We start from the raw sequence: 12,708 nt of genomic DNA on the forward strand, positions 1-12,708 counted from the left end.
TAGCACTGTGGATTGACTGATCATGGACTGACATGCTGGTGTAGCACTGTGGATTGACTGATCATGGACTGACATGCTGGTCAACACAATATGAAGGTTCTAGTATTAGGACCACTGCTATAATTGTGTTCTTGGACGAAGAGGAAACATAATAGGAATAAATCAACCAAAATGTAGCTCCAGACAGCCATTGTGTATGCATGCTTAGATGCCTAATGGTATTTTCATTTTCAAACGGCTAGAAAAGTCTCCCCTGGCCTCCCCTGACCCATCATTGTTAGATTTCTCCAATTAAATGTGAATGTCTGTTCTGTTGTTGCTCCCCCCTGTCTGCTGGAGGATGAAGATAGATGTTGCCAGGCACCTACCTCGGCTGTGATAATCAATCCCTCCACCCGTCACTGTGTCTGAGGCTCTGCTGTCGTTTGGCTCGGCCTGTCTGTTGTTGTCTAGCCCACTCCACTGTATCAGCAGTGTTTTGTTTTTAATGCACAGTGTTTATGGTCCAAATGCAACCACATCCCTCTGTCCGTAAAGCAATGTGGTTCCAAATAAATTGTAGGTAATGATTGGGAAACTGAATATTCAGGATCCATTTGCTTTATCTTTTAGCAGTGTTTCGGTGCCTCAGTGAATGACTAGAGGGCATGTATTAATGTAAGTAACAGAAAACAGGGTGAAGAGAGAGAAGTTTTAAGTCTTATACACACCTTGCATTGTGTCACTGCAGTATTCTGAATTCTTCCCTAATTATGAGATTTATTCATTTTTATCTATTTACCATTTTGTACATTTGTTAAGCAACAACCTGTTTGAAATAGTGTATGCTGCATAGTGTATGCTACAGATGTCAAACAGATTATGAGTATAGCTGTTTGGTTATGACAAGCTATGTTTGATTGATTTGAGGAGCTATAGAAGGAGCTAGTTCCACAGCATACCTTGCACTGATCTGCTGAAATCTTCCACTGCTGCCAGTGAAGCGGTGCGTTTGCTGTCCATCTCATGTGGTGCTGAAATCTGTCAATTAAGCTGTCCATCTCATGTGGTGCTGAAATCTGTCAATGGGAGCTGTCCACAGTTTACAATTTTTTGGTTCTGAAAACTGCTGTCCATCACTGATTGTTCATGGTGGGGCTGAAATGTTGAGATACCTCTCCTGTCATCTTACCTTTGGTGTCACTGAAGTATGGCCCCGTCAGTTAAAATATCCACACATTTCAGCGTTATCTGAAGTTTCCCAGTTCTCACCGTTGTCTTACCTGGCTGGCTGTGCTGCCAGGGTTAACAATCCTATCGTTCTGCTTTTACCGTATGCTTTATGAAAACGCAGATATTGACTAGACTAGTTCCGGRGTAGCTCAAGGTTACCTTTTTCACTACACATTACATGTGTACTTAGTTTCCATGACAATATTGTCCATAAATAAAGGTTTATTATGTGGTTATTAAAATACGTTTTGAACAAACACACACTCCCTGATGAAATATTATTTAGTTATGATTCCAATAGCCAAATTGTATGAGGCATATTGATGTTTTCTCTTTGCAAAAAGACTGATTTGATTCAGGCAGTGCAAGTTTGGAAAAGGGAATATGTTAATATGGGGCAGTAGGTAGCCTAGTGGTTAGAGCTTTAGGTCAGGATCGAATCCCTGAGGTGACAAGGTAAAAATCTGTTGTTCTGCTCCTGAACGAGSCAGTTAACTCACTGTTCCCCGGGAGGCCATTGTAAATAAGAATTTGTTCTTAACTGACTTGCCTAGTTAAATAAAGGTAAAATAAAATAAAAACACAATACAACAATATTTTGAAAATATGACATCTCCTTGAATCAATATTAGGAGCGAACTATGTTTATAGAACTAGGAAATATGTTTATACATGGAGTTATCACCTACACACACACATAGCCGACACAAGTTCCTCACTAATATTGGTTTGTTTCTATTTCAAGCTCCCATCACTGAGTCAGGTTTACTCTACTCTCTAGAGGGGCGAGTTTACCATTTCCCCACATTTGACTGGTGCAAGAGGGCAGTCACTCTGCTGAGATTGGCTCTGAATCTACATTAACAGGGAGTATGCTTTCCATGAGCGTGAGAAGAGCATCAGTTTAATAGAAATAAGTAGGCATGCAGGATGTACTACCGGGATCTCCCTTTAGAGATATCTCTATGGAGTTTTCAGAGACGTTCCACAGAGTGAGTGAGATGCAGGCAGCCCAGTACAAACAGAGTGTCTGATGGGAAGGAAACTATTTATAGTGCATGTGGGAGTACTACTATACAACAGTGTTTCTCAAGGGGCTGCGTCGCCACACACTTTGTATTCAGACTCAACTTACTGTGGAAGAACTGCACTGTTGGTTAAGGGCTTGTAAGTAAGCTTTTCATGGTAAAGTCTACACTTTACGGCGCATGTGACAAATAAAGTTTGATTTGATTTGAAGAATGCTCTGTAGAATGGTGATATTAATTATGTGTATTTATTGTGAGTGCTTCATAAATGAGGTCCTGTATAGCTCAGTTGGACCGTATATTCTTTATGTTAGGTTTTACTCAGTGTTCGCTCCCTAGTGCTGGTAAGGGCACAGATGACAAGACAGAGGATTATGGTCGAGGTGGTTTCATGACTCTGAAGATTCACAGTACAGGCACAGAACAGAACAGCACAGCACATTGTATGTAGTACATTGGCTAGGGCACTTTAAGGCTTTGATTGACAGTTTGCATCACCAGGGTTAGATTTCCGGTGCCACCCATATGTAAATCTGATAAATGGAATATATATAAATAAATGATACTCGTTAAATTAGATTTCCATGTATGCTTTATAAAACCATATTTATCTTTAGGAGAYGGGAGGAGGTGCCTACTCTGCTTAGTAATTAGTACAAACATCATTACGATGATTCAGCTTGTTCTCTGAGGTCTTGAAGAGTAAACACATGTTTATAGATTGGTTTGAGAGGTGTAATCCATTCAAGACCCATTGCTGTTGTCTGCATAGCTCATAAATAACGAGGAGAAGTAATAACGTTTCCCAAAACTAAGCCCCATTTGTTAGACCGGTCACTGTCGATTACTCTCTGACCTCTGAATGGGGGCATCAACAGAGGGACCACCAGATCACTGAATCATTATCAAAAATGCCTTTTGTCAATGGTCAGCATCACAAACATTAATCTTGGCTAATCAGAATGCAGCAGTAACCCCGCTGGAGGCCATATTAATTAGACTAAATGACCTGTATAAATGTTTGTTGTTATCGCTTTCTAGTTCAGGTTTCAGCTCTCCTTACCTTCGGTATCTCTCTCAAGAGGTGAGGATATGTGTTCCCTCAACCTGCAAATAGATTAGCTGTTTATCAATTAAATCAGTACACAATATTATTTACCAGACCACCGGACTACATGATTAGTAGTTTATAAAGTTAGGAAAAGTCCAATCTTTTAAACTTCTTGAAATTCTCACTCAATTCTGTAGCACCAGTGGCTCATAATCTGTGGATCTAAATGATTGCATGAACAACTGGAACCACTTTAAATGGATAAAGAACAACCTGCAAAGCATAATAATAAAAGGCTAATAACCCAGGTCATTTCAGGCCTCATATTCTCATTCTTAAAACTTTAACCAACTTCACCAACAATGCAGACCCGTGATTCAGTGCTGGCGATAGGGCTGGGGTGCTGGCTGCTCAAAGTGAGCTGAATAGGTTGTGACACATTAGGTCTCAGAGCGGAAGGCTCCTCAGTCCTCACAGCTCATTGGGGAGGAGGTGATGGCTGGGCTGGCAGACTTCTAAAATTAGGCTCTGTGGTTGAATGACAGAACTGTGTGCTTCCATGAGTACTATGGGGAAAACAACACGAAGCAACAGACACTGGCACTGCACACAATGGCAGCACAGGGACCACAGGACAGTATAGAGGGCAAAACGTGGTTCAACATTCATTAGCCTAAGACTTGCGAAGAGTTAGGAGGGAGGAGAGGAGGAGAGGAGGAGAGGAGGAGAGGAGGAGAGGAGGAGTGGATAAGGAACAGAGCCAACATTAATTAACAATGTCAATGTGATAAAAAATTAAGGATTGTCTCATTAGTTGGGCTTAATTGTGTTACAGAAAATAAATTAAAGATTGTAAGAGAGAGACAAAATTAGAAAGATTTTAAGGAAGTGCAATGATGGTGTTTATGAATCCTGTATTTTTTGTGTTTGTAATTTTCGCTTTCCTTTCCAACCCTATTTGCATAGTTGCATCATTCAGAGAACACCTTAGTTGCACAGTGTAGATGACTCTTGAGTTCAATTAAAAATATTGAATTATTCATATAAAGTAAGACAAAAGATCAGCAAAACAAGACCTAAGAAATCTTTATTTTTTTCTTCTAACCATTTCGCTTTTACCCTCATCATCAATCTCCCATATAATTACTGCAGGGGGATATTGGAAATACATGTTTTATTTACCCTCTAAGTTTCATCAGTCACATTCAGTAGCAGCATCACTGGTCCAGAAGTGATCAGAGAACAGGTGTGATGCTGATGATGATGATAATGATACACAAGAGGAAGGAGGCAAAGCTGAATTGCTCGACCGCTCACCAAATGTCAATCTCTCCTCACTGAAGCTATTCTATTGTTTGCAGTCAGGTGCAGTGATGATTGGTTTACTGAATTCTACTAATTTTCTCCTTCATTGCTGTAAAGACAAGAAAGGGTGTCATCTGTGTCACATCTCTGAGGATTGGTGTGTTTTTGAGCTCTCTCTCTCTCTCTCTCTCTCTCTCTCTCTCTCTCTCTCTCTCTCTCTCTCTCTCTCTCTCTCTCTCTCTCTCTCTCTCTCTCCATTGAAATTGAAAGCGCGGCACGGTTCGCAGCACTCTGCACCTGTCTGTTTGGGCTTGACAGCTGTGATCTCACTGCTGTAGTTAGTTATCATGACTTCTCCCAAGGAGCCAAATGCGCCGGTGAAAGTGACTCAAAAGCAAGAAGAGCAGGTATGGCTTTTATTCTAGCGTATGGGTTATTCATAAATCATAGATTAATTTGCTAATATACTATTTCAAATACGTTTTAAGAAAAGAAACTGCACCGTTTATTCAAGACACGGTCAGGATAGGCTACAGATGTTTGCTCTGGCAGTGAGGGCTTGGGTCCGATCCTTTTCGCTGCTCACTGACAGTTTATAGCCTAATAGATTTCTCATGCAGACATCAGAATATTTTAAAGCTTTACTCTGTTTTTTCTCACAGTAGGCTGCCGCTGCATATTGAGTTTTATAAAATCCTATGGGTATCGTTTTTAAAGCTTTCATAATTTATGTTTTAAAAAATGACAATAAAGAAACACAATCCTACCCAACCTGATGTTAATATATTGCTGCTCACTGATGTCTATGTTCACGTATTTGCACGGATGGAACATTGTAGACCATACATGCCTAACTTTAAGGGTTTTGTTGGAAGTTGGTGTAAATCATAGTCAAGCTAAACTTCTGTTTTAATATTCGTTCGTATTTTAATGTAGAAAAATATGAGGAAATGGAAATAGATGAGTAGTCAATACAGAGAAATATATGAGTAGTCATGTAACGATCCTCTTGCGGTGAGAGATTGGACCAAGGCGCAGCGTGTGAATAATACATCTTCTTTTATTTTTTGAAGAGAGAAAACACGAAACGAACACTATACACAARATAACAAAACGATGTAGACAGACCTGGACGTAAGAACTTACATGTAACGAAGAACGCACGAACAGGAAAAATGACTACACAAAACGAACGAACGGACAAACAAACCGAAACAGTCCCGTGTGGCGCGACAAACACAGACACAGGAAACAACCACCCACAACAAACAATGTGAAACCACCTACCTTAATATGGTTCTCAATCAGAGGAGATGAAAACCACCTGCCTCTAATTGAGAACCATATCAGGTCACCCATTTACCAACATAGAAACACATAACATAGAAATGCCCACCCACACTCACGCCCTGACCGACTAACACATACAAAAACAACAGAAAACAGGTCAGGAACGTGACAAGTCAATACAGAGAAATATATGAGTAGTCAATACAGAGAAATGTATGAGTAGTCAATACAGAGAAATGTATGAGTAGTCAATACAGAGAAATATAATAAATAATACAGAGAAATATATGAGTAGTCAATACAGATAAATATATGAGTAGTCAATACAGAGAAATGTATGAGTAGTCAATACAGATAAATATATGAGTAGTCAGTACAGAGAAATGTATGATTAGTCAATACAGAGAAATGTATGAGTGAGAATTCTGTATATTATATACTTGGACTTGTCAAGGCTAATAAAGAACCATCATCGATGTGTTGCTTTTAGACAACATGATACCAGAGTAACAGTGCTTCAGGACCAATGGCAATAATTCTGTGTGTTTGTGCATGTGTGTGCGCTTGCCACGTGCGTGTGTGTGTGACCTTAACAACTGCAGTGATTCTGATTTTAGCCCAGACCTCTGTATAGTTTTGAATGGATATTTCTGTAGTGTCTGCACTGATAATTTGTTCCTGGGTGGGATTAACATGAAATTGTGTTTGTGTACTGAGTAGTTCAACAGAACATCACATGAACATAATCACATTTCAATATGACTGTTTGATTGATGAAGGGATGAAAGGATGAAGTGTCTGTCTGTCTGGAGATTCATCTACAGTTCGTTAATTTCCAATATCCTCTATAGATAGTGTTTTATTTACTTCTCAATAATCTGGTGAGTTTCTGTTTCTCAGATRTTGTTGGAAGATAAATATCTGAATTGTTTAACACAATTCACTTGGTTTCCCTGTGGCTGCCGGTATGCAAAATTGGAAGTCAAAGGATCGTCTTGCTAATAGTCTTTCGATTTTTGCTGGATCATTCAAAGGTGAGTCAGTGTGGGGAGTCTCTGGATGTATCTATCTCTTCAGAGRTTGTACCCAACACTTGCTGAACATTCCAGTAATCAAGACCCAGGAGAAAGGTCAAACTTCTCCTGTTCTAATGAATTCTCCAGGCTGGCATGGTATTGGCTGTTTGCATTCTCAATTGGAATACTCAATTGAGAATGCAATTGAGAACTGAAGAATGGTTGGACTTCTGAATATCATAGAATAATGTAATCACTAATGTTTCTCCATTCGTCTGTGTAACTGAGGACTTTGGTGGACAGCTCCCGTGTGCTGGTAAGAGCACAGACAAGACAGAGGATTGCGGTCGAGGTGGTTTAATGACTCTGAAGATTCACAGTACAGGCACGGAACATCACAGCACATTGTATGTAGTACATGTGCCAGGGCACTTTAAGGCTTTGATTGACAGCTTGTGATAACTAAGAGTGTGTGCGTGGTCTGCAAGTAAAGAGACAAAGAAAGATACAATCGTGAATGACAGATATATACATAATACAATATCTAATTCACTATACTAGAAGCAATATGCATGTAATAATAACATGGCTATAATGGCTTAATGCTATACTTAAGCAATAAGGCACGCGAGGCAGTGTTGTATCATGAATACAGTCACAAGTAAATGGCGTTGTTCCGTCAACCCATATACCGGTGACTGTATTCATGATACAACACTGCCTCGCATGCCTTATTGCTTCTATAAAACTGTTACCAACATATTCAAATAACAATGAAAATATGTAATTCATTCAAATTTTATTTTGATACGTCAATTCATACAATTTCATTCTTCCAGGCTGGATAACGTTCTTAGCTAGCTAGCCAACCAACTTCAGCTAACTCAGTCACGTCAAACATTGACCCTGGAATGACAGGACACTAGCTGCATTTTCGCGGGTTTGACCTTTTTTTCTATTGGCATTTACTTGGATATGTCCATGATAGTGACGTTAATGCGTTGTTTTGACTGGCTAAGAAAAAGTTGTCTCGTCGGGGCACCATTCACTTTATGCATGGTACAAAATTCTAAATTGAAATATCRGACAGGCAGACAGTACCAAACTAAATGCTAGCCTAGAAGCAAGGGGAAATAATGTGCAAGTTTAGATAAATACAAGAGATGATTCGGACAGCAACATAAACATGATATTCTTATGGAGAATGGTTGAAGAATGATCATTTTCAGATGGAACTGTTAGTAGGCATAGGTGTGTCTGTGATAGCCAATACAGTACAGATGGAACGTTCCTATCAGCATCCAGAATGCAAACAACCCGTTTTATAAAAGACAATACAGCACCATACAACGTGACTACACTAATTAGAGATCAAAGGGGTGCCGCTGCACTTACAGTATACTGCAAAGCATAGCACCGCAATCTTCAGTACAGGGCTTCAACTGTACAATGAACTTGAATACTTCTAAACAGCGAAATCCAATGTAATAACCGCATAAACAATATAGCATACATCTATATAATTACAGGGCATATAAACAAAGTACGAGGGGACATAATCTGATGCAAATACAAGGCTAAATGTCCGAAATTGTATGACACTGAAAACGGGAGCTAGCTCACAGTATAAACTACTAATTAGAATAAACATGAAAGATGACATTATCGTCACAGAGTGCGTCTTCAGACATAAACATGTGAAAGATATGAAAAGATGTACTTACATATCAACAAGGACAGACACTGGCCTTCTTCATAGCCTTTTGTACAGTCTGTATCTTTGCTCAGCTATATAAATAACATTGCTGCTTTTTTTGGTATCTCTCACAACTTCTAAAAACTCTTTGTTGGCTATGGACAGTACTGTAAGTTTGAATAATTTAAAAGTAAACTCAATAAGAGCAGATTCTTGGAGGCAGTGGCTGAGGTAAGGGTGTTAGACGAGGGACACATCTCAATGCTTCATGGTCCACTGGCTAGCCTGCACTCTTATCAGCTATCGGTGCTTCACAGCTAACCGGCAATATTCCCATGAATACTAAATAGTACCTAGCTAGATAACACTGGTGCTAGGCACATTTGGTTTCTGAAATCATATCAGAGAATGAGCAATTCTGGAGACCAAGAAGAAGTAAGGTCAACTTGTCTAAGCCCTTTCTTTTGGCCACACACACATTTGCTTTTCTCATCTTATACACTAGAGGCATAGAACGTATTGCATAGAACGTCTTTATACCTCCCACTTACTCTCCTCTGAAACTGTGCTACTTCGTCTTGGCAGGGTGGTTACATTACCCTGGAATTCAAACAACACCCTCTCTTGTTTTTGGATGGAAACATTGGTAATTGTTGTGTTGTGCCGCAGAATTCATTCTTATTAATGGACATCGTCCTGGTCTATGCCAGACTTTTAGCCTTGTTTCTATGGTGACGCTGGTTAACTTCTCCCTCTAGCCAAAATGGGAAAGCTGCCTGTCTCGGTGCCTTCAGTTGCTCTGCTTGTTTGCTTGTCTGTTGGTCTGTACAGGTGGCTGGTCAAGGATAACCTTCTCAATATATAATATACACTATGTTGTTCTGTAAGAATAGATTTAATTCCTCAGTATTTGGGAATGGATGCAATACATTCACTCACATGGACAAAATATGATTATAATAGTTTAAGTGCCTGATTATATTACCCTTAAAGGCCTAGTGCAGTCAAGAATGTGAATTTCCATTGTTTTATATATATTTTCACACTATAAGGTTAGAATAATACTGTGAAATTGTTACAATTATGATAATGCCCTTTTAGTGTAAGAGCTGTGTGAAAAGAGCCTGAAATTTCAGCATGTTTTGGTGGGATGGAGTTTTGGCCTTCCACGGTGACCACAATGCACTAAATTAGTGAATAGACCAATAAGGAGCTCATTTCTACCAATAACAGCTCATTTCCCCTCCCCACTCAGACCACTCCCAGACAGTCCTAGCACAAATCTTTCTTGAGAAATTGATCTTTGCTTAGAAGCTATTTTTGTTTCATTTTGACCATTTWAATTTAAAATAATCACAGTAAGGTACTTCATTGTTACCCAGAAATGATTTGATATTGATATAAAAATGTCYGCAGAACCACTCAGCTTTACTGTTCACCAATTGAACCCTCAAGGTTCTGTCTCATACACTCCTAAGCTTTTGAGTATCAACTTCATGCCATCTATCAGTCAGTCTGTTTTGATGTTGGGAAGAATGTAGTCTTGTCTGACACAGGTTTCACAGGGGCCTTCGTTTGAAAAAGAATAGTGAATGTAATTACTGAGGCAAAGTTACCCCTGAAGACAATGTAACGCTGCCTACCCTTAAGGTTTTCAGTAAACTCTTTGAAGACTAGTCTCTCTTTTCTCAAAGATCATTATTCACCTTCGATTTTCACTCACATTGAAATGTGCATAGAATATTTTTCCATGTTTGGTCCCACACAAATGTAGGTCTGCTCCAAAAGGACCAGACAACACATTGATGCATAGCCAAGATCCTAACAAAATTCCCAATGTCATAGTCATCTCTTTGTTCATTACAATTCCCTATGTGTAAATCATTACATATGATATGACTCTTTGGTTTAGATGATGAAAATAACTTTTAATCCAAGTCGAGACGCCATTCTGATGCAATCTGCCGCCTCACTTTTAAGCTGTAAGATTTCTCTTTCTAAAGCTGTACTTTTATAAGACTATAATAAGTGTCTCCAACCTTGTTCATTGTTACCTCCTCTCAATTAGTTCAAGGTGATGTCTTATAATGTCTTCATCCCCCCCACGCTCATTGAGAAGTGTGTTGCTTCCTACGTTTGCACAGATGAATTACTCAAAGGACTTATTTATTGATCTTTGAATATGAGTCATGCTGTATTGATGCACTCTGGCCACCATGGCAGTCTCAGTCATATCCGTAAAGCATATCTCATACTCATAAACCAGGCATATCTAGTTATTAWACATTCCACAGAGAGCATACTAGATTCCTCTCCATCTACAGTATGTTTGTTGTGCCCCAAACTGAGCAATTAGCTTTAGAAAGGTCATCCTGGAAATCAATCAACTTTCAATTATGCCCAAACAGACCACCTGCGTATTACATAGTCACCTCTGAGCAAACATATTAAGAGATTTGTTTTTCGTCAGGTGCTTTCTCTGGGATCAAGTTTCAATTGGAAATTCATTCAAACAGTTGAAAATGCATAAACCAATTATCTTTCGTCTTGTCGCCTTGACAGGTTCTGCTGCTTGCATTCCTTTGAAAATAATGCCTTTCCGAAATGACTCAGGATTAAAGCTATGTTTCTGTGTGTTTGGGAAGTGCTTTTCTGTTGTTGAGAAGTCAAAAATGAGAGGTATCTAGATGTTTGTGTTTGCAGTCAGTGCATGGCCCTTGATGGTACATCTGTGGAGATATAGACATACAGTTTGCTGCAGTGAGGGTGTGGGTTCACTTTTCTGTCAGTAACACAAGCTGAAAGACCTCCTGCAGTCAGTCTTATAGACGGTACACACACTGTTCCTTTTTTCTCAAGATCAAATAGAACTTTACTGTCTGTAACTGAAGAGGAAGTGCAGGCACACACGCACGTGCAGGTGCGGGCGCTTCACACACACAGCGACACACACCACACCACACACACACACACACACACACACACACACACACAACACACCACACAACACACACACACACACACACACACACACACACCACACACACACACCACACACATACACAGGAAAGCAAAAGACCTTATTCATATTATTTTTCACTGGGGACGGAGGAACCTAACCCCCCCCCCCCGCTCCCCACATTCTGAAATTGCATTTTTTGTCCCCCGCAGTTTTATCATTGCACTGTGATACCTAAAGCGGCATATAGTTGTCTTTATGGACCATGGCGGACGCTCAGAGCGGTCGGGTAGGCTTGTTGGTGGTTTCAGTCGGCTGGATTTAGAGACCGGTGCGGATGGACTCCACAGAGCGTGCGAACAGAGACAACTGTTGTCTGTGTGTGTTGGTACTTTTGTTGTAAAAAGCAAGCAGATAAAAACGAGCTACTGTATATTTGACTGATGATATGGCAAGGTAACTGCTGTTTGACTTAACTGAAAACATATATTTATTCCCAGTGCTGAGCTAGTAGTGTAATGACATAAACAGCTCTACAGACTTCACTGTCATGGTGCACAGTGGAGGTCGACTGATTAATTGGCATGGCCGATTAATTAGGGCCAAATTTCAAGTTTTTCATAACAATCGGTAATCAGGCCTTTTTGGATCGCCGATTATGGCTGATAGACATTGCAATCCACGAGGAGACTGCGTGGCAGGCTGACCACTGTTACGCGAGTTGCAATCCACGAGGAGACTGCGTGGCAGGCTGCACCTGTTACGCGAGTTGCAATCCATCGAGGAGACTGCGTGGCAGGCTGACCACCTGTTACGCGAGTTGCAATCTCACGAGGAGACTGTGTCGGCAGGCTGACCACCTGTTAGGTGAGTGCAGCATCAAAAGGACCTTGTGSCTGCAAGGAGCCAAGGTCAGTTGCTAGCTAGCATTAAACTTATCTTATAAAAAACAATCAATCTTCACATAATCACAAGTTAACTACACATGGTTGATGATATTACTCGGTTAACTAGCTTGTTCTGCGTTGCATATAATCAATGCGGTGCCTGTTAATTTATCATCGAATCACAGCCTACTTCAACTTTGCCAAATGGGTGGTGATTTAACAAAAGCGCATTCACGAAAAAAGCACAATCGTTGCAATAATGTA

At 40.0% G+C, this 12,708-nt stretch overlaps 1 protein-coding gene across 3 annotated transcripts in view; it reads left to right on the forward strand.

Annotated features, from left to right (window-relative positions):
- The window catches only part of LOC111979475 (A-type potassium channel modulatory protein DPP6), a 139,359-nt gene that overhangs the window by 60,431 nt on the left and 66,220 nt on the right, over positions 1-12,708 (forward strand). Inside the window, exon 1 of one of the 3 annotated variants that reach the window (XM_024010051.1) lies at positions 4,902-5,003. The exons of the other annotated variants lie outside the window; for them this stretch is intronic. Within the exon in view, the coding sequence (XP_023865819.1) occupies positions 4,944-5,003 (60 nt within the window). The 5' untranslated portion in view covers positions 4,902-4,943. Of the gene's footprint in view, positions 1-4,901; positions 5,004-12,708 lie in introns of those variants that run through there. 3 annotated transcript variants of the gene reach the window in all.

The sequence above is a fragment of the Salvelinus sp. IW2-2015 genome, linkage group LG19 (assembly GCF_002910315.2).
Source record: "Salvelinus sp. IW2-2015 linkage group LG19, ASM291031v2, whole genome shotgun sequence".
NCBI lineage: Eukaryota > Metazoa > Chordata > Actinopteri > Salmoniformes > Salmonidae > Salvelinus > Salvelinus sp. IW2-2015.